Source organism: Sinocyclocheilus anshuiensis, unplaced genomic scaffold, assembly GCF_001515605.1.
Source record: "Sinocyclocheilus anshuiensis isolate Anshui unplaced genomic scaffold, SAMN03320099.WGS_v1.1 scaffold200, whole genome shotgun sequence".
NCBI classification, from domain to species: Eukaryota; Metazoa; Chordata; class Actinopteri; order Cypriniformes; family Cyprinidae; genus Sinocyclocheilus; species Sinocyclocheilus anshuiensis.
In genome coordinates, this window is record NW_015558595.1 from 777,299 (window position 1) to 798,704 (window position 21,406).

The following is a 21,406-nucleotide window of genomic DNA, read 5'->3' on the forward strand; positions in this document are numbered from 1 at the left end:
AGCTGCTAGAGGGGAGTTTTGATCATAACTGATTGTAATTCCAGCCTGTGTAGAGCTGGTTTGCTGTTAGACCGTGTTTGTCTGTATGTGTGCGCTGGTGCATATGTTCACAGCGATGAATCTTAAAGCTTCCCAAGATGAAATCTGTGAGGTCCCAGCATGTTTGTACTTTGAAGATGGGCTCAAGCAAATCCCCTTTGAAAAGCTACATAAAGCCTGGATCCTTTTTTGCTCTCACACATATATGTTCTTGTCTGTCTTACTGTAACACCATGTAACATCAGTAATTACTACCATCACAGCAAGTGGTTGCGTTAAGGTGCATATAGGATGGCTATCTCATACCATGAGTTTACACTCAATGAAACAACTTGCCAACTATCACAAGACTTCTGCTGGGGTCTTTGATGGCCAGCTGGATCGAGTCCTGTTCAATTATCCCTCTATGATCAGAGGAGTCTTGCTGCAGAGGACAAGCTTAGATCAATACACCAGTGAGTTATTGTCCTAGACATCTACCTTTTGCATGATCCCAATCCCTCATGTGTGGTGGCAGCGAGACAGGCTTGTCATCATCTACCAAGTTCATGTTTATCAATCGAGATGTCCGCTGTAGAGATTTCAACTCTTGCCAATTTAAATAAGACCACTGATCCTCACCTTCAGTCAACTGCCAGACAGATTTATCTAGACATAATAGTCTAAAAGTTTCCTTTATATTCTGGCTACACCCCCATCCATCATATGCATTGTGATGCTCATTATATTCAAGAAGTTAGCACATTTTATCCCACTCATAGCTGAGAGAAGGAAGGTCAAGGCTACTGTTGTGTTACTGTAAGAAATTTTGTCACTGAATGTCATAGTTTTTTCAAACTTAAACAATCCTGGTGATAAAGGTATAATTTTGAATCGGGTGTGCTCTGGAATGATTCATTGTCCTTTTTTTTTTTTACTTTTGCATGTCCCTGGGTTGATTCATTGCGCTTATTCTCAAACTGTTACCAAAGTTGTAGTTGAGGTTATAGGGTTGCAGGGTGACTTCAGTCTGTATTGTTCTTCACATTTGCTTATTGGGGCACCTAAATGTACCATGTAAAAACAACTGCATCACCACTTACGTCATACTCCATATACAAGCCCTAGTCAATTCCTGGCCCCATTCCTACCATTCCTGAAATCCTCTTAATGGCACCGAATTCAGATTAACACGAGTACATTGAATCTGTACCTTTCACTCATGTGGGATTTTGCTTTCCCAGATGTGAAAAGTTCCACATTGTTATAATTTCTCTCCAGTCGTGGCATTTGCTGGAAATTTCTGGGCCACAAAAGTTAATAGCTGTTCCCTAATTCCAGCCTTTTTGTAGTGTGTACTGAATTGTATTACTTCTTGTCTGTAGTACTTTTACCTGTGACATCAACCCTGAGAACAACACAGAGTCTAAAGCAGCGGTAGCCAGCCTTGCTCCTGCAGGACTACCGCTCTCCAAACTTCAGTTCGAACCCTGCTCCAAGACAGCTGCCTGCTATTTTCAAGTGATCCTGAGTGCTTTAATTAGCTAGTTCAGGTGTGTTTGATTAGGGTTGGAGCTAAACTCTGCAGGATGGTAGACCTTCAGGAGCAGGGTTGGCTAGCCCTGGTAAAAAGTTTAACCATGAGCAGCAACTTTCTTGGTAACTATAGCACTTACATTTATAGGCATTTATACACCAAGCCAACTTTAAAGAACTAGCAGTGACGAAAGCCAATGGTTGTTGTCACCTCGCGTTGGATGGCGTCAGGACCAAAAAGCTGCGCTTGAACACACCGCTCAGACTACAGCCAACTGCAAACTAACACAGGCATTCTGAGCCTGTGTGAGAGGAATTAACTGTCTAAATCAGCTGCTGTCAATAGTATATATTCGTCATTCAAAATGAGAAACTGAAACAAGGATATACGCAGATATATGAAACAAACAAAGCAGCGCTTGCTTACCATTTTGAATATCAGTTTCAGTTATGATGACAACTTTCTTCATTTGAAGTGGCTCATGTTGTTACGAAAATATTCGCTTATTGGAATGCTTGGGTAAGATCACGTAATATTAGAACAGTCTTCTGTCTGTGCCGCCTTCATTTACTTGCTCGTGTTCATCACTTTCGCTTTAATTCTCGGGAACTGACTCGTTCACTAAACTGAGCATCCAATCAGAGTCCTCAGTTTCACCGACAGCCCAGACGCTGATTCAGCATGTTGAATGGGGCAAACTGCCGTTGACATGAGCCCGACGTGTGGAACACACCAAAAAAAAAAAAACTAGCCTGACAGACGCTCACCGATGGCCGACCATTGGCTTGGAGTGTCCCGGCCTTAACAAGCCACCCATCTCACAATTTTACACCATATTATTTTACTATTATTTGACTGCTCAACTCCTGTCGGCAGGTCAGGGGAGTCTGATCTTGCTCCTGCTCTGGGAGGGTCAATGTCATGCAGAGTTTAGCTCCAACATACTCCAATCTCACACTTGCCTGGAAGTTTCCAGTAATCCTGAAGACCATAATTAGATGGATCTGGTGTGTTTTATTAGGATGTATTGTCCTTTAGCAAACCGTGTCCCTTCAGTCAGTGCATGTGATGTTAAAATGTCTGTTTGGTGTCTTGCAGGAGTTTGCCGCCCTGACGAAAGAGTTGAACGCCTGCAGAGAACAGCTGCTGGAGAAGGAGGAGGAGATTTCAGAGCTGAAGGCCGAGAGGAACAACACCAGAGTGAGTTCACACACTATGTCTTCCAGGCACTTCAAAGAACAGATTGTGCTCCTCAACTATCAGCCACCTTGGAAAGTTGTACTTGCTTACAAAAAAGCCAATAATTTAACAGATGCCCACTTAGCGACTCGTGCATCTAATTCATGATGTTTTGTTGGAGTGAAGGTGGTTTTGCTTGCTCCAAACTGCTTTCAATGAACTGAAACCAGATTCTGTAGAGTCTGTTGAGATGCTTACTTTAGAGTCACAACATTCTTACTTCGATATGCCCTGCACCACCTTTTATGGGGACTTTATTGTGATGAGATGACAGTTGAGTGATAACTTTATCCTTGTAGCGGTGAGATCATAATTCCCTGTAAGTCAAGATATCAGGTTGGCCTTTTTCAATAAAATTGTCACCAAGCATTTGCATTGAATGTAGATAAGCTGCCAAAACGTCTGACAAGATAGCACTTTGGATATCACTTCCATTTCACAAGAAAGCAGTTATTCTCGCTTCTTCTGCTTAATTTTCACCTCGATTCTTTTCCTTCACCCCACAGTGCCTGCCTGAGTCACTGTGCTAATGCAGTCTGGCGTGCCCACCTCCACGCTGCAATTCAATTAATTACTTGCGGTACTTAGCCGCAGCCTCACGTTTGAAGAGTCAATTATGGAATTGAAGATATCGGAGGGGATTAAAAACCAGAGGGAAGCATAGATCGAGGGGGATAAGGAGATGTAGTGAAATGGAAAAGACGAGAGTTCGGGTGAGATTAGCAACAGACTCTGGGAGCAGCATTTCAAGCAGAGTTTCTAATCTTACACAGGGAGCAGCTAATGTGACTGTGAGTGAAGTATTTAACCCAAAGCCTCAAAACTCTGCAATGCATCAGTCATTATGGAAAAGGTCATATCTTAATCATTTTAGAGACTTTGTCCCAGTTTGTGTAGCAGCAACATTCCCTAAAAGTGAATTAGACCCTGATAATGTAGAAAGTACATACTTTTCAGTAAGACAGTATGTGAGTAATAGGTGTTAATATAAATGAGACATAATAACAATGGGTTTAGGCGATATTCCCTTAAAAAACTTTGTACACTTCAAAAATCCACAAGATGTAGTATACCATACGAGCACTCTTTCCAAACTATTTATTTGGGACACACTAATTCTTGTTACGTAATATTTACCATAAATGTTATGCTAATTGGGACATTGGCCATTTACTATAGGCCTTGGGTTAATAAAGTACTAAAGAAGACATTTTTGTTGCCGATGCCAGTGAAATCACTTTGTCTAATCTTCACTGTATACTCCCTATTACTTTGCAGCCAGTATAGCCTAGATCAACATTGTGAACATAGCAGAGAATTTTTGGCCATTGATTTTCATTTTAAGTGTCATTTGGACCACAATCTTACCCTGCAAATTGTTAAGATTGTTCAGATGTCTCTTATAAGTGATAATTTCTATGCATTAGTACGTATGAGGTAATGTTATCTCAACATGGTGGCCACCTTGAGGAGTCAACTACACTTATGTAGAAAAAAACTTTTTAGGATACTTATGATTGGTGTCTGTCTCATATGAGTGTACAACATTTTAAACATTTTTAAAAGTACTTTTCTTTTCTTTATTAGTAAAACTTTTGTGGAAAAAAAGGTATTTGGTGCACTTATGTACTGTACACCATACAGTATCAAATTATATCAAACAGTCAGAAACAAGTACAATCTAAGTCCATAGAAATAAAATAACACTTAAAGTAAGGTGAGGTCATGAGGTCATGAAAACGCAGTATTAACAAAAAAATGAAGCATGTAGATGAAAATGTACAGGTTGAACTTTTGCGCAGGATAGCCCTTCAAGTAAAATGCCTCATATTGTTACTGTACATATATTGATTTAAGATCAATTCTGAGATTCATGTATTAGCTAATGGCTGTGTCTACTGACGGCACCAGTGTGAATCTGATCCACCAAAACAGACATACACAGAGGGAGAGAGAGTAACCTAACCTGCATTATCCGGCTATAGGGTTGTTTTAGTGCTGAGCTGGCGCTGGGAAAGACAGAGGCTGGCACAGACCGAGGGTTATGAATGAGAGAGCAAGGAACTGAGCAGAAATAGAAAGGTCAGCTTCTGCATAGGTCTCTAGAGCAGCACTGCAACAGCACTGCCTGTACAGCCCTCAGGCAGGTACTGTACATGTGCTGCTGCAGCCCTAATGCTGCCTTACATTCAACTAGAGAAGTCTGAATTTCCAACTACCTTCTTGGCGACTCCACTTGAAGTTGAACTCCCTACTTAGAAAATCAGAAATAAACTACGATTTCACTAGCATGCTAAGAATTAGACTAAACATAGCCTAACATTCTTTTAGCTATCGTTTTTGTTCTGCATTTATTCTAGCTTTAGTTTTAGCTTTAGCTTTGAGATTGTTTTTAGATTAGTATCAGTATTAGCTTGTGCTTAAGGTTTAATTTGACATTTAGCTTTAGTTTTAGATGTATCTTTAGTTGTACATATTTTAGTTTTATCATTATTTTAAAATTATGCTTTTAGTTTTAGCTTTTAACTTTAGTTTAAGCTATAGCTAGCTTTTTAGGTTATTAGCTTTAGAAGTATTAGCTTAAGCATAAGCTTTAGTTTAAAGTTTATTAGGGTTTAGTATTAGTTATTTTTATTTATAAGTTTTATGTATATTGTAGTTTTTGATTAAGTATTAATTATTTTTATTTCATTTAGATTGTTTTAACATTATCTTATAAGATGTTCTTTAGATTTAGCTAGTTTTTACTTTTTATTTATTATTAGTTTTATATTTAGTCACATTATCTTGGCGGCCGGGGGATGTACAGTCCCTTTTAACCCCTTAACTGTTACTCACTCACATTTTTGAACATAGACATGAAAGTGCACGATCCAAACTTAAATTTTTATAATTCATGAACGAAAACATTTTGTAACATGATATTGATGTACCTTTTTAATGGTAATGCAATGTTTGATTTTAAAATGGGTTTCAAAGGATGAATTTTGAGATTTAAAGTTTTCAATTGATATATAATTTCTGATGATTTCTAAAGTGTGATAGAGAAAAAGGCAACGAAGAAGACTTTTTTTGACAAAGGTCAGAACTCCTGTTACGATGTAGATTTTTGAGGTGCACTCTTGTCATAAATTAATCTATTACTTTTCCTACATAATTTTTAACAAAAACATTGGTAAAATATCTGTTTGGGAGTCTTAGACCTTTCCAACGATATATAGTTTGTCATGATTAGATTAGGATTTAATTGTAATATAGTGAAGTAAACTTAGGCGTCCCACAGAGGGGACGGGTGACAGTTAAAGGGTTAAACAAATAAAATGCAACAATGAGTCAAAGTTCCTAATTATATGATAATGAAGCTTGTTTAGAACAAATTTGTAATAATTCTCTCTTATGTTAATCATACACTTGCAAAACAAATGCTAGCATTAAATAGCATTCTTTATGCCCACAATTAGGTTGCAGTATGCTAAGAGGCTTCTCAGTTGGCCATCGAACACCTGCAAAGTGAACAGTAGTGTTTCGTTTCTTTATACCTTGTTTACTTTCTTTAAACCTTCTGAGCATCAATCAGTGGAGCACCTTCATGGTTGGAAGTAGGAGATATTGAGTAGGAATATCCTGCATCCGGCTTTAGATGCAATTCAGCATCATTCGGAGCAGGTTTTCTGAGCAAGTATTTCAAAACAACATAAACACTTTTTCTCGCCATCCATAGTAATCTATGTCCACTCATCCAGCCAGACGGTTATCTCTCTCTCTCTCTCCACAGTGTCATTGGGACTTTGGGGCCGAATTGATTTTTTTATGCCATGTACCAGAGCAGAGAGTAACCACATTAAAATAATCTCCTTTGTGCCGGGTCCAGGGGGTTTCTATTTGTTGTGTCTGCTTTATTGTTTTAGTAATGTAATGGGTTTTCTTGTGTGTAATGTTGTTATCCATCTGAAAGGGTTCCCTTGTAAAATGAGAAAAGACTAAATGGTGTGTTAAGCACATGCCATTAATTTTCATGTGAAGAATGTCCTTTAGGGTTTAGTGACATAATGAAAAAAACTGACCTCATGTTGCAGCATTAGACATTTGAGTTCAGTTTTAGATTAACTACTAAATTTAGATTTAATTTAAGTTTTAGTTTCAGCTTCTAATTGTAGTTTTGGAATTAGCATTATATTTATATATAGCTGTAGTTTTTTGATTAGTAATAAATTAGTTTTAGATTAATTAGTTTTTTTAAATTTTGTCTTTAGATTTATATTAAGCTTTTTATGTAATTTAGTTTTAGTTTTTTTTATTACATTTTAAATGTAGTTTTTGATTTAGCTTTAGGTTTAGAATTGGTTTTAGATTTAGTTGTAATTTTGGCTTTAGATTTAGGTTCAGTATTAGATTAATTACTAAAATTTGAATTTTGCATGGATTTATCTTTTAGATTTAAATTCAGTTTGAGCTTTAAATTTAGTTTTATATTTCAACTTTAGTTTTAGAATTAGTATTTGTTTTATATTTAGCTGTAGTTTTAGCTTTAGATTTAGTTTTAGGTTATTTACTAACTTTGGGGTTTTTAGATTTAATTTCCATCTTCATTTGTTAATTTCAACTTTAAAATTAGTATTAATATTAGTTTTAGGTTCAATTTTACATTTGGTTTAATGCTAATGTTTATAATAGTAATGGAGGATTGTGATGATGAACATCATGAGATTAACTCCTTACATGTTCCACAGCTGCTGTTGGAGCATTTGGAGTGTTTGGTTTCGAGGCATGAACGTTCCCTACGCATGACAGTGGTAAAACGACAGGCCCAGTCTCCTTCTGGGGTCTCCAGTGAGGTGGAGGTCCTCAAAGCTCTTAAGTCCCTCTTTGAGCACCACAAAGCACTGGATGAGAAGGTAAACCCCGAGAGGTTCCTGTTGTTCTTTTGTTGAATTTACAGTGCATTGCAAAGATAGAAATCTGCTAGTATAAATTAAAATGTGACACACTAAATATACCACACACCTGTTGATGTTTAACCCATATAATTTGTTGGCTGACTGATCAATCTTAATAACCAAAATAATATTATGTAACAGTTTTCTCTCCTGGTTTTTGGACTGTGAGGTGGAAGTACATTTATCAAACACTGCGACCCACTGTCCCTCCTCTCCTTTCCTTCATCCAGTGGCATTTTATTTATGGATTAAGCCCTTGTGTGGCACTTCATCCAGCTGTAATCCATTCTGCGGCTTTCTGCAGACAGTGTCATTTATAAGGCGTTAGGTAACAGACGGCAAGAAAATGTTCATGATTTATGGGATCACAGGTTTAGTGACCACTGAACGTCCAGTGATGAAGGACTGAACCCACTGAAATGATTCCAGTGATCAAACAGGTCACCAGAGAGGGCGATTAATAGTTGTAAGACAAAAAAAAAAATGCCATAATGCCACTGAATTTGCCATACAGTACCACATTTTTTTTAAATAACATTGTGAAAATAAAGATTTACAGGTGCATCTCAATAAATTAGAATGTCGTGGAAAAGTTCATTTATTTCAGTAATTCAACTCAAATTGTGAAACTCGTGTATTAAATAAATTCAATGCACACAGACTGAAGTAGTTTAAGTCTTTGGTTCTTTTAATTTTGATGATTTTGGCTCACATTTAACAAAAACCCACCAATTCACTATCTCAACAAATTAGAATACTTCATAAGACCAATAAAAAAAAACATTTTTAGTGAATTGTTGGCCTTCTGGAAAGTATGTTCATTTACTGTACATGTACTCAATACTTGGTAGGGGCTCCTTTTGCTTTAATTACTACCTCAATACGGCGTGGCATGGAGGTGATCAGTTTGTGGCTCTGACGTTGTCTGTGGTTCAGGAGTGGCTTAACGAGGAATACAAAAACTGTAGCCAAATTCCTTGACATGTCTGTGTGTGGTGGCTCTTGATGCCTTGACCCCAGCCTCAGTCCATTCCTTGTGAAGTTCACTCAAATTCTTGAATTGATTTTGCTTGACAATCCTCATAAGGCTGCGGTTCTCTCGGTTGGTTGTGCATCTTTTTCTTCCACACTTTTTCTTTCCACTCAACTTTCTGTTAACATGCTTGGATACAGCACTCTGTGAACAGCCAGCTTCTTTGGCAATGAATGTTTGTGGCTTACCCTCCTTGTGAAGGGTGTCAATGATTGTCTTCTGGACAACTGTCAGATCAGCAGTCTTCCCCATGATTGTGTAGCCTAGTGAACCAAACTGAGAGACCATTTTGAAGGCTCAGGAAACCTTTGCAGGTGTTTTGAGTTGATTAGCTGATTGGCATGTCACCATATTCTAATTTGTTGAGATAGTGAATTGGTGGGTTTTTGTTAAATGTGAGCCAAAATCATCACAATTAAAAGAACCAAAGACTTAAACTACTTCAGTCTGTGTGCATTGAATTTATTTAATACACGAGTTTCACAATTTGAGTTGAATTACTGAAATAAATGAACTTTTCCACGACATTCTAATTTAGTGAGATGCACCTGTACATTATTTTTTTTCCCACTGTGGTCCTTGGAACTACATTTAATTTATTAAATATAAGACATTTTTCTAAATCAAATACAAATTTATAGTTAAGATTTCATTTATTGATCATATAATGTGTCTGTCAGACTTGTGTTCCCGTTTTGTTGTTTTCTTCCCCATGTGTTCCTTGTTTTCCCTCTTGTCTTTGCATGCCCTTATTTGGTTTTCCTGTTCCTGCTCCCTGATTGTTTCCAATTTGATTCCAGGTGTGTCTCGTCATCCCAACGTCATGTCATTTGTATATAAAGTGTTCCATGTGATCAGTTCGGCATCCGGTATTGTGAATGTCTGTTTATGTCTACCTCATCTGCTACGTGTGTTTTCCTGGTTCCATGGTTATAATTAAAATGTCCTGTGTTGATGTACTCCTGGTCTCCTCGTTCCTCGCTCCGCGCTCCAACACAGTAGCACCGTGACAGTATCATATGTGACCCTGGACCACAAAACCAGTCTTAAGTAGAACGGGTATATTTGTAGCGATAGCCAACAATACATTGTATGGGTCAAAATTATCGATTTTATATTTGTAGCAATAGCCAAAAATACATTGTATGGTTCAAAATTATTGATTTTTTTTTATGCCAAAAATCATTAGGATATTAAGTAAAGATCATGTTCCATGAAGATATTTTGTAAATTTCCTACTGTAAATATATTAAAACTTAATTTTTGATTAGTAATATGCATTGCTAAGAACTTAATTTGGACAACTTTAAAGGCGATTTTCTCAATATTTTGATTGTTTTGCACCCTCAGGTTCCAGATTTTCAAATAGTTGTATCTCAGCCGAATATTGTCCTATCCTAACAAACCATACATCAATGGAAAAATAAATATACTATTAAAACTACACTAGCAGTTTCTAAGAACGGTATTCCATTTTAATTCTACTTCCATAAATTCTGCAATTCTGCATAATGTTTGCGACCATAATTTAAATGTAATTCTAAATCAGGAATTAAAAAACATTCTCAGATTAGTTCAGAGTAGAGCACAGCCTTGAAAAACAGTGAGTGATGGGATTTTGTGTTTCGTTCAGGTACGAGAGAGATTGCGGGCGTCACTAGAGAGGGTCTCTGCCTTGGAGGAGGAGTTGGCCGCAGCCAATCAGGAGGTGAGGTACACATGCTCTGATTTATGTAATTATTCAGCAATCTGCACCAAAAAAGGAGTTAAATATACGCAGTAAACATGCTATATATATATATTTAATTTGTTGCTATGATGTGTTGTTTTTGCTTGATCTGATTAGTGTGAAATGCAACAGAGCAAATAGTACATTGTGTATTTTAGTGTTTATTCTAGTACTGGCAGTCCAGATGGTGCAGTTCTAGCTGAAAGAGCTTCAAACTTTTTTTTTTTCCTTTAAGAGATATTCAGTGTTGAGATTGTGTGTACTAATTTTGACTGCACTGCGAGTTCTGCTGTGTGTTATAATGTCTCTGTTTCTGAATTAACACTCATCTGATCTCTTCGGGTCATGAGAGAGGGCCGCCTCAGATCAAAGAGCCAGACAGACGGCGAGGGGAGAAGAGGTGAAAGCAGTTATTTAAAACAAGACAATGACTCAGTCCTAAGACGGATAAAGCGAGATAACAAATAAATCATACTGTATGTAAAATATCTAAAGACTCAACAAATCAAAACTAACAGCAAACATATTGATGAGAACATTTTTACTTACATCTCGCCAACGTCAAGTGGGTGAGTGCGTGTCAACCAAGAGAAAGCTTTGCTCTGAATTCTGGGAAATTAAAAAACATAAGGATTTCAATTGAGGCCGCTTTTAAATTTCATCCAGCCCTTTAAGCTGCCCAAGGTTACTTCTCTGAAAATGTTTATTTATTATTAGTACTAGTCATTGAAAACCTCATGCTTTTGAATGACTGTTCATTGATGTTATAAAAGGACATTTACACATCTTAGCGAAATGGCAGAGACAGTTGAATGTTCAGAATACAGCGGTGGCTGGTGCTTTTCCAGACAGGAGAAGCACAGATGTCACACTGTACTTATTAAAGCTAAGCATGTGCTTAAGATTATTTAAGATCTGTTCTGTCTGTGTGAGCTATGGAAGCCCGTTTCCGCCACTGAATAAAAAATAAAAAAAGGTTATTGCGACTTTTTATCTTACAATTCTAACTTTTTTCACAGAATTGTGAGATATAAACTCGTAATTGCGAGTTATAAAGTCAGAAGTGTGAGTTATAAAGTCAGAATTGCAAGATATAAAGTCAGAATTGCGAGATATAAACTCGCAAGTGCGAGTTATAAAGTCAGAATTGCGAGATATAAACTCACAATTCTGACTTTTTTTCTCAGAATTGCTTGATATAAACTCACAATTGCGAGTTATAAAGTCACAATTGCGAGATAAAAACTCGCAATTCTGACTTTTTTTCTCGCAATTGTGAGTTTATATCTCGCAATTCTGACTTTTTTCTCAAAATTGCGACTTTGTCTCGCAATTGCGAGTTTATATCACACAATTCTGAGAAAAAAAAGTCAGAATTGCGAGTTCGTATCATGCAATTCTGAGGAAAAATTCAGAATTGTGAGTTCGTATCACGCAATTATGAGAAAAAAAGTCAGAATTGTGAGATAAAAAGTCGCAATTACCTTTTTTCTTTTTTATTCAGTGGCAGAAACGGGTTTCCATAGTGAGCAGTGTCTGAAATGCGGAAATTAAAGGCTGTACTCCTCAAACTACGTCTAAACGGTGAAAAAAAACTAACAGCAACTGGGAGAAACTGGAAACTGTTGATACATTAGAAAAAATTAACCATGAACAATGAAGAATCGAGATTGTTATCCTGTCTGTTCTTCAATGAATACAGTGTAATTCGTTCATGTGAAAAGTGTAGCATACTACTATTTGAAACATTTATTATTGCATACTGCATATTGTTTCAGATACTAGTTTGAAAAATGAAAAACAATATCCAGTATAGAATATATTCTAGGATGTAAACAGTTATCTGCATAATAGTATTCAGTTCCTAAGTTTTATATATTTCACATATTTTAGCTCTCAGTGCGTTCTCAGAATTAATTTCTGCACGAGTATAACTGAACTATCTCTATTTCAAGTTCACATTAATATCTCAGTCTTAGAGGGAGCAAAATGTTGTTCAGGTGAGTCACAAAGATGAATCGGGTTTCTGTGAAGTAGTTGTCTTCTGTTTGAAACAAACCAGTGTTTCAGGCACTGCTGGGCTCGTAGGTGCTCTGCTTTGATAAGACCAAATGAACGACATCAAAGCAGACATGCTTACTTTCATTGGGCCTCCACTTCTCATTTACCTTCATTTGCAAGTTGACTCAATATTCCGGCTCTTTGTGGAGTCACAAGGTGCGGGATTGTTTGATCTTCCGGCCTCGAAAACTGGCAGACAATTCCCTTTCTTAGCCTTCAAATGTGCGAAGCCCCCTTAATTGCCACCTCATTAAATGAATGCGTGGTGAGCGGCGATAAATCAAACAAAAGGAAATGGATGTCTTCTTTATATCCATCCATCTATCCTGCTTTCTCTGAAATCACTGTGGACAGACAGAGCATCTTGACATGGCTGTGGAATAATCTCCCAATGCCCTTTAGTCTGGAGAGAACACAACGTGTGTGTTGGTGTGACAGTGCTCATCAGTCAGATAACCTGCTTTAGAGATGCTCCTAGAAGAATAGGTTATTTTATTAGGGAGCATATGCCAGCGGCCATGGTCAGCAACTTCTGCTGCTATATTTGAATGTGCTGCAGTTTTACATTTATTGGGCTGTGGAAGTTTTGTGCTGGTCTAGATATACAGCATTTCTTAACTTACATATAGTGTATGACCTAGTGGCTGTCAGTGTAGTATAAAAGTATAAAAAGTTCCATGTTTTTATTTAAACCATTTCGTAATTTGGGGACCAAATGGTTTTATTTAAACCATTTGGGGAAGTCGTAGCCTAATGGTTAGAGAGTCGGACTCGTAACCCAAAGGTTGCGGGTTCGAGTCTTGTACCGGCAGGGATTGTAGGTGGGGGGAGTGAATGTACAGCGCTCTCTCCCACCTTCAGTACCACGACTGAGGTGCCCTTGAGCAAGGCACCGAACCCCCAACTGCTCCCCGGGCGCCGCAGCATAAATGGCTGCCCACTGCTCCGGGTGTGTGTTCACGGTGTGTGTGTGTTCACTGCTGTGTGTGTGCACTTAGGATGGGTTAAATGCAGAGCACTAATTCCTAGTATGGGTAACCATACTTGACCACATGTCACGTCACTAATGATTTGAGTACAATGGTATATATAAACTACCATGGTATAACCATCAACATCAACAGTATATTGTACTTTTTTTGAAAGGGATATTATTATGCAACAGTAGGGTACCAATAGTAAAAGTATGGTTATTTATTTATTTATTATGTACAAACTTGGGTTGCCAATGTTAACCTGACGTTTTTTTTAATGCTGTTTAGGGGAAATTTCAAGTCATCCCAGATGTGTACACTGAAAAAATGTGATGAAAGATTTTCTTTGAAACAATTTTCATTCAGAAATTGCTAGTAATAGTAATTTAAATGGGAAATTTTGAAGTAGAAAGGCTGAGATAGTATTTTTAATTTTTTCTAAAACAAACTCCAAAATCTTTTTTGAGGAATAATTTTTAGTGTTGGACTATTTTTTCACATGAACACAAATGAATTTTTTTTTAGAAAAATAATCCATCCATGTGAGTCCATATAATGCGAGTGAGTGGGTGCCCAAAAGCTGATGCACCAAAAAGATGATGGTAATCCATATAGTACGACCCAACACACTCTCTTATGGCGATTCATAACTATTTTAATTGGTGGCCAATTCATTTGAGTTTGTACGATCTCATTCATACATTTTTGTACAATCTGTTTGTGGCCCACTGATGGTTAGGTTTAGTTGTGGGGTTAAGGATGGACTTTCATACTTACTGTTCTAAAAATCTTATATTTCCGTATGAATTCCTACAAAATAGCAACCTCGTAAAATCGTTGTCTTCTGAAGTGAAACAAACAATAAGTGTGTGTGTGAGAAAAATATGTATATTTTAAACTTTTTTTAACTATTGCTTCTTGCCAACTCTCGTATACATGCTTAAGAGAGGGTCACATTTACACTTGATGTAATTGACACATTGTGAAGCTAAACGTGACCCTCTCTTAAGTGTCGCTTCTCGTGTGATCTTCACAGTGCAATTAAGTTGTGCTTCACAGAATTTTAAGTGCATACATTTACCACAACTTGTCTATAACTGACATATAAAATCCAGTGAGATGACTTCAGAATGTTAACTTTGTCTCTCACATTTAATATTTCTAGTCTTGTGACAGCAATTAGAAGTGTCATGTGAAATCCCTATAGAAACTTTGATGACATGCCCTTAAAGGGGTCATAATAAAATTTTGCCACTTCATCTGATACAAAGACTTCCATTCCAACAAAAGAAAACTGTTTTTGCAAATATGAAATCTGCATCTGAAGTGGCATTTAGATTCATTTACACAGACTGTTTAATGCAGCTCAGAGGGGACATGGATGCATTTAACCTGCAGTTACAAATGCATAAATAATGCTTTGTTTTAAACGTAAAACGTTGAATATTATTATTTCAAAAGATTTAAAACATGAAAAGATACTTGAAATGTGAAAGTAAAGCCGCCAGTAGGTGGCAGCAAGTCACTGTTAATGAGCGAGTCATTGAGATTAAATCGATTCATTCAAAAGGTTGATTTATTCAGGAATTAAACATTTGACTGTTTTAATGAGTGAGTCACTGAATCATTCGTTCAAAATACTGATTCATTCAATAAGGAAACGCCATCTGCCGCTCAACGGCGCAAAACAGTGCTGTTTGGAACTATTTTCATTGGCGAAATACGGCAAAAACAGGCATCTAAAATGTAAGTAACTCAATACCAACTTTATCAAACTTGTATAAAATCGAAGTATTATTACTTCATAACATTACACCACTGCTTCTATTTAAAAATCCAGTTGGTCCTGGCAGCTGTAACAAATTGTTGGGGTTGGTTGTTAAACGATCAGTTAGAGCCGCTCGTTTCCAACATTTCTACCACAATAATTCCTGTCAGGAGAGGTACATTACTGTACATTTGCAATTAAAAACTGATGGAAAATTGACCGTGCTTGCTGTTGATGTGCTACATGTATGAAGTGAACACTTCTAAGCTGTCTAAGTTTGATTTATGATGCAGTTTTTCTGTATGCTTGCAGTTTTCATGTGAATGAACGTTATATATGAACATCATACAAAAATTACTCTGGAAGAACACGCGCGTGCGCACACACACACACACACACTCCAGTAAAAATATGATTTGGTCTGGCCATTGAAACAGTATGAATATCCAATTTGAATATATATATATATATATATATATATATATAACACCTCAAATACAAATAAAAAAGTTTGGATGACAATGGAAATGTTTCTTGCTTCCATGTGATACAAATAAAGAGTAATACAGTCTCTCTTATTTATTTGCACAAGGCAATAAAGTAGTACTAGTAGGCTGATATTTGATGTTGTATATGCATATCACTTTTTTTTAGGATTTATTGGTCCAGTGACGTTTATGTTAGGATGATAATATGTCCCTATTATGTCTTTACTGTTTGGTATATTATCTGGCATAAAGTGTCCTACCAAACAACACAGTACAGTGTGTTTTGATATAAATATTGCTGGTTATTATTTGTGATTAACTCTCTCTGAATTGTGCTTTTGCAGATTGTGGCCTTAAGAGAGCAGAATGCCCATATTCAGAGGAAGGTGGCGTCAGGAGAAGGGGCTGAGGACTTGTTGGAGGGAACTGATGCCCAGAAAGTTCATGGCAAGGTGGGGGAGCAGGCTCTAAACTGAGTGGTTAATAGTCTCTCTACAGTCAGGCTGTGTTTTATGAATGCTAAATGTACACTACCGTTCAAAAGTTTGGGTCGATAAGATTTTTGTTGTTATTGTTGTTTTTGAAAAAAAAGAATCTCTTATGTTCACAAAGGCTACATTTATTTGATCATAAATACAGTAAAACAGTAATAATGTGAAATATGAATACAATTTAAAATAACTCTATTTTAATATATTTAAAAATGTAGTTTATTCCTGTGATGGCAAGGCTGAATTTACCGGCAATTCCGGTCAATTTAATGCTTGCTTGCGGAATAAAATCCAAACCCCAAACTTTTGAATGGCACTGTACATAATTGGTGATTGGACATGATTTATTTTGATGTACAGTCAGTTTTTAGTCTAATTGGAAAAGAAAGAAACTACTGAAAATAGTTTTTGAACACAGATGTGTACAATAAAATCAATAAACCTTCCTCTGTACAGTCAACACACAGTCATCCTGTCAGACTGTATTTCTGGATCACATTTAATGGGCCGTTAAACCAGTCGTGGCAAAATCTCATTCCTGCCTCACATTCCTGATGAAAAGATAACAAGAGAGTCGTCCTCCTCTCACTGTCACCGGTGGGCACTGTGCGCGGCATTAGATTGTGTTGGCATGGTGACAGTGATGACAGGAATGTGTGGCCTCGTAAAAGATAAAGGTTGGCACTTTCACAGTATATCTCAATTGGCCAAATTAATCTCCCATGATGCTCGATAGATTTAGTAGCAGTACTGACAATATCCAGGACCTCTGGCACTGATGCATGGGTCCAGCTGACCAACTAGAGGTCACTGGCTTTGCCTGTACGTAACAAACAAATCTGACCCTCCCAAATAGAAACAGACAAAAAAGACCATTAAGAGGGAGTGAAAAAGTGAGAGTGAGTCATTATCAGGCCCTACAGCAGCTCCAGAATAAACCACGGCTATTCTTTGTCTTGTCATTCTCGTCTATTCACGATCACAGAACCCTCTTCTGGTGAAGTCGTGTCGATCTCTCATGGCTTCACAGCTTTGACGGAGTAAATTCTGTGTGCTCTGCAAATGATTTCATCACCCTTCTGTCTTGGTGTCTGCACCATAAATTAAAAAGGATATAAAGTCTAATTTTAGGGCAGCACAAGACGTGTCAAGTTTTAGTGTGAATATGTGACAGAAATGTTATTTTAGGCATGACAAAGGAAAGAACTGAGCCTCTGTTTCACACACTGAGAATGCAGACACAAATTTGCATGCTGGGAATTCAACAATCCAGATAAAGAGCCCTGTGCTAAATGACCGTTTCAGTGAATGAATGGATGAACTAGCTGAAACATTAAACCTTCAAACTAGTATAAAATAATATATTAATTATAGGTATTTTCTTTCATTCATAAATTCTCAGTGTGCTGTATTTACATTTGTTTAGTATAAATTAGTGTTCATTTAGTATTACAGTATCAATTTATGGTTTTACCATTTAATTAGTAATTAATTATATGATTATTGACTTATTTTTATACTTATATATAGTTTTTATTAAGTTTGAGTTTTTTTTGTTATTTTAGTAATTGGTTTTAGTTGTATTTAACAATTATAACCCTTTTAATAATGTGCAGTTATACTGAATTAACAGATAGTTTAAACATCCTTATTTAATCTGTTGAATCAATCTCAGAACATTTTTTCACTCTAAAAGAAAGTGTATTATGTGTGTTTGGGCTGCAGCGGTTGTCTAATGGGTCGATGGAGTCGGGGGACGAGGCCAGTCAGGTGTTGGAGCTGCAGGAGCTGCTGGAGAAACAGAATTACGAGCTGGCGCAGATGAAGGAGCGCATGTCCTCGCTGTCCTCCCGCGTGTCCGAGGTGGAGCAGGAGCTGGAGACAGCTCGCAAAGACCTCATCAAGAGCGAAGACATGAACAACAAGTACCAGAGAGATATTAAAGAGGTGCAGTATGGGTGTATGTCAAGCCTCTGTCTCAAATCAGACATAAATCTGAAATGCACTGCGTTTCATTGGCCCTGTACTTGTACACTGCACAATAAAGTTGAATCTAATCTAATCTAAATTAGGCTGTGTCCGAAACCTCATCAGACAGTAGTAATCCAAATATGACGTTTGAATGTGTGTAACATCCTTTGTACTCAAATGCAGTTTTCTTAAAAGGTGCCTTTATACAAAATTCAGTCTGTTATAGCACTGACTGACCAAATAGGGACGCAGCTGCCTTCGGTTTCGGACACAGCCTTGTCACATTGATAATTAGCGACAGCTGGACAGATTCTGGGAAATGTCTGTTGGATTGGAGATACAGCTATTGATGGAGAGAGGTTGTGGCAGCCTGGAGCAGTGTGTGTGCGTGTCTGTGTCCGAATGTGTGTGTTTGCTTGTGTTCATATTTGTCCTCAAGCCTATGTGTATAGGGCAGGAGTTTTAATTGACAGTAGACTGTTACACCTGCGGGCTCCATCTTAGGTGTGTGTCTGAGAGCCACTAACCAACACTCAATATGTGTGTGTGTGTACAGGCTATGTGTCAGAAAGAAGACATGGAGGAACGGATCGTGACTCTTGAGAAGCGCTATCTCAGTGCCCAGAGAGAGTCCACGTCACTACATGACATCACAGACAAGCTGGAAAACGAACTGGCCAATAAGGAGGCGTTCCTCAGACAGGTCAGGTTCTGACCACTTGTATTCCAATTTTATTTTCTTTTTAGCATTATTTCAAATTGCTTTGCTATACGGCAATTACTTAACTGCGTAGCGCACAGATGTTTTGAACTTGGCAACTGACAGACAGTCATTCCATTCGTAATTGAACATTTTATTCTGCTGAGATCATGGTCAGCATGACACCATTTCATATCTTGCCAAATGATTTACCAGGATTTATGAGAAAGTGCTGAGAGATGTGGGAAAAAAAAAACACGTTCACAGTTTTCACTAGAGATTTGGAGCCAAATTACGGGGGGTAAAATCACTTCAGAAAGATGGCAGCAACATTGTTTTATTTTTAGACAGAGATTAGTAAGTCTGTTAGTAAAATATGTTGATTTTTAGTGATGTTTGCTGCATTATATCCCAAAAATGGGACAAATTAATTTACATTTACATTCATTCATTTAGCAAACCCTTTTATCCAAAGTGACAAATTATATTTTATAACATTATCATTCCATGTTAACTCATCATTTTAGTTAGAAGTTAGTAATTTTAAATTATTTTTATTTGAGTTTTAGATATTTTTGTACTTTAGTAACTATTTAAGTTAGTCACCATGGCAACATTTGTAATATGTACATTTTATTTTATTTCAGCTTTATTTCAATTAAAGAAACCTATTTTTAATTTTTGTATTTAACAACATTTTTCCATACAAGGTAAGTGAATTTAAACAGGTGCTGCCAAGCGTCAGTATGCATTTATCACCCTCTAATAACAGTTTAATTGTTCCAAGAACAGGCAAAAAAAGGCAGTTATGTAATTTTGTTTGTTTGGGCACACTGAAAACAGTCACGATGATCCAATTGTTGCTGTGGAAGCTGGACTGTCCTATGATGTCTGCAATATGAGGATAAACTCTCACTGATCAGTCTGTGTGTGTGTGTGTGCGTGTGTGCGTGTGTGCATGTGTGCGTGTGAGTGTGTTTTTCCTCCCACAGATGGAGGAGAAGAACAGGCAGTTACAGGAGCGGCTGGAGTTGGCGGAACAGAAGCTACAGCAGACCATGAGGAAAGCTGAGACTCTGCCTGAAGTCGAGGCTGAGCTAGCACAGAGGATAGCAGCTCTCACCAAGGTACTGTACTGGATACCACACAAACACACGCACTAGCTCTGCATTTAATGCAAACCAGTGTTGTGGAAGTCTTTAACTAAATTATCATTTGCTTTGATATTAACTAGAAGTAAAGTGAAGTGGATTATCTGGGAACACTTGAGTGATAACTCAAATGAACTGATTTATTGAAGTGAACCATCAGAACAAACTATTCACTGAAACGAATCAGACAAACAGTAATACTTGAGAGAGAGAGACATCAAACTGCAATTCATGTTGGGTTCAGCTATTCAGGCTAGGGGTCAAGGGCCATTTTTGAGGTGGTTTCTCCTATTGACCACTGCACATTAAGGTGCTCTAAACATTCTTGGTTTGGTTGGTGGAAAGCATTACATTGCACTTAGTGTACATTTATTATGTGAATTGATCAGCATAAAAACTACAAAATCTTCAGGAGCAGTAGAATGAAATCTCTTTCAAACTTGTGTAGTGTACTGATAAGAACGATTTGAAAGGCCAATGTATTTGAATGGTCAAATCTTTCAGTATATTTTTTGTCTGGTATGTGTTAACAAATTGTACATGACTAATTTTCACCAAGCACAGAATAATTACATCATTTTGTGTATTTATTGCTTACTGTACGTAATTTAGATATATATAAAAAGCGTTCTTTATAAAAACGTTGTATTAGTAATAGAATTAACTTCAGAAGAATTTTTAAAATTATGTTGGTTATATTTAACTTTATAAAAAATATATAGCATTGTTATTTTTTAATTCTTTCTTTTAAAAAGTGTTATATTTGTAATATAATTATATTGGTGAAAAAATTTTCATTTTTTTTTTGTTGTTCTTTATATATGGTTACTTTGTTATAAAATAAAAATATAATAAACTTTATAGAAATTTGCATCGTTTAGTCTTTATAAAATTGTTATTTGTTATATAATTCATATATTTAATATAATTTATATGATAATATTTCCTGTGTGCTACTTTTCCTCTTTCTTAAAAAAGCACCTAAAATTTTCATTAAAATGGAACGATTCCTACCTAAACCCGAATGAGAGAATTTCTCACAGTGACCACTGCCCCTGAAAGGGTTAAAGAAAAGTAAGCATGTACAGGTACAAGACAAAAATTAAACTCTTGTTCATTCTTTAAAACACTGTTAACAAACTCTACTGTGGAAACATGGAGAGATAGAAATGATTCATACTCTGTTCATTATTAACGTTGTGTGGTATTTCTCTGTATTGTGTGGTTTGGTAGTCTGATATGGAAGCTAAACTCCAGGATATGAACTGCAGTCTTAGGAAGGTGGAGCTGAAAGCTTCTCTCTCTCTCT

General features: G+C 36.9%; 1 protein-coding gene across 9 annotated transcripts in view; it reads left to right on the forward strand.

Moving 5' to 3' along the window:
• ppfia2 (PTPRF interacting protein alpha 2) overlaps positions 1-21,406 on the forward strand; it is a 184,336-nt gene that overhangs the window by 137,485 nt on the left and 25,445 nt on the right. For all 9 annotated transcript variants that reach the window (XM_016475772.1, XM_016475778.1, XM_016475775.1 and 6 more), the window contains 7 exons: positions 2,654-2,755; positions 7,525-7,689; positions 10,398-10,472; positions 16,129-16,236; positions 18,001-18,222; positions 18,803-18,949; positions 19,939-20,073. In XM_016475772.1, the coding sequence (XP_016331258.1) occupies positions 2,654-2,755; positions 7,525-7,689; positions 10,398-10,472; positions 16,129-16,236; positions 18,001-18,222; positions 18,803-18,949; positions 19,939-20,073 (954 nt within the window). The remainder of the gene's footprint in view (positions 1-2,653; positions 2,756-7,524; positions 7,690-10,397; positions 10,473-16,128; positions 16,237-18,000; positions 18,223-18,802; positions 18,950-19,938; positions 20,074-21,406) is intronic.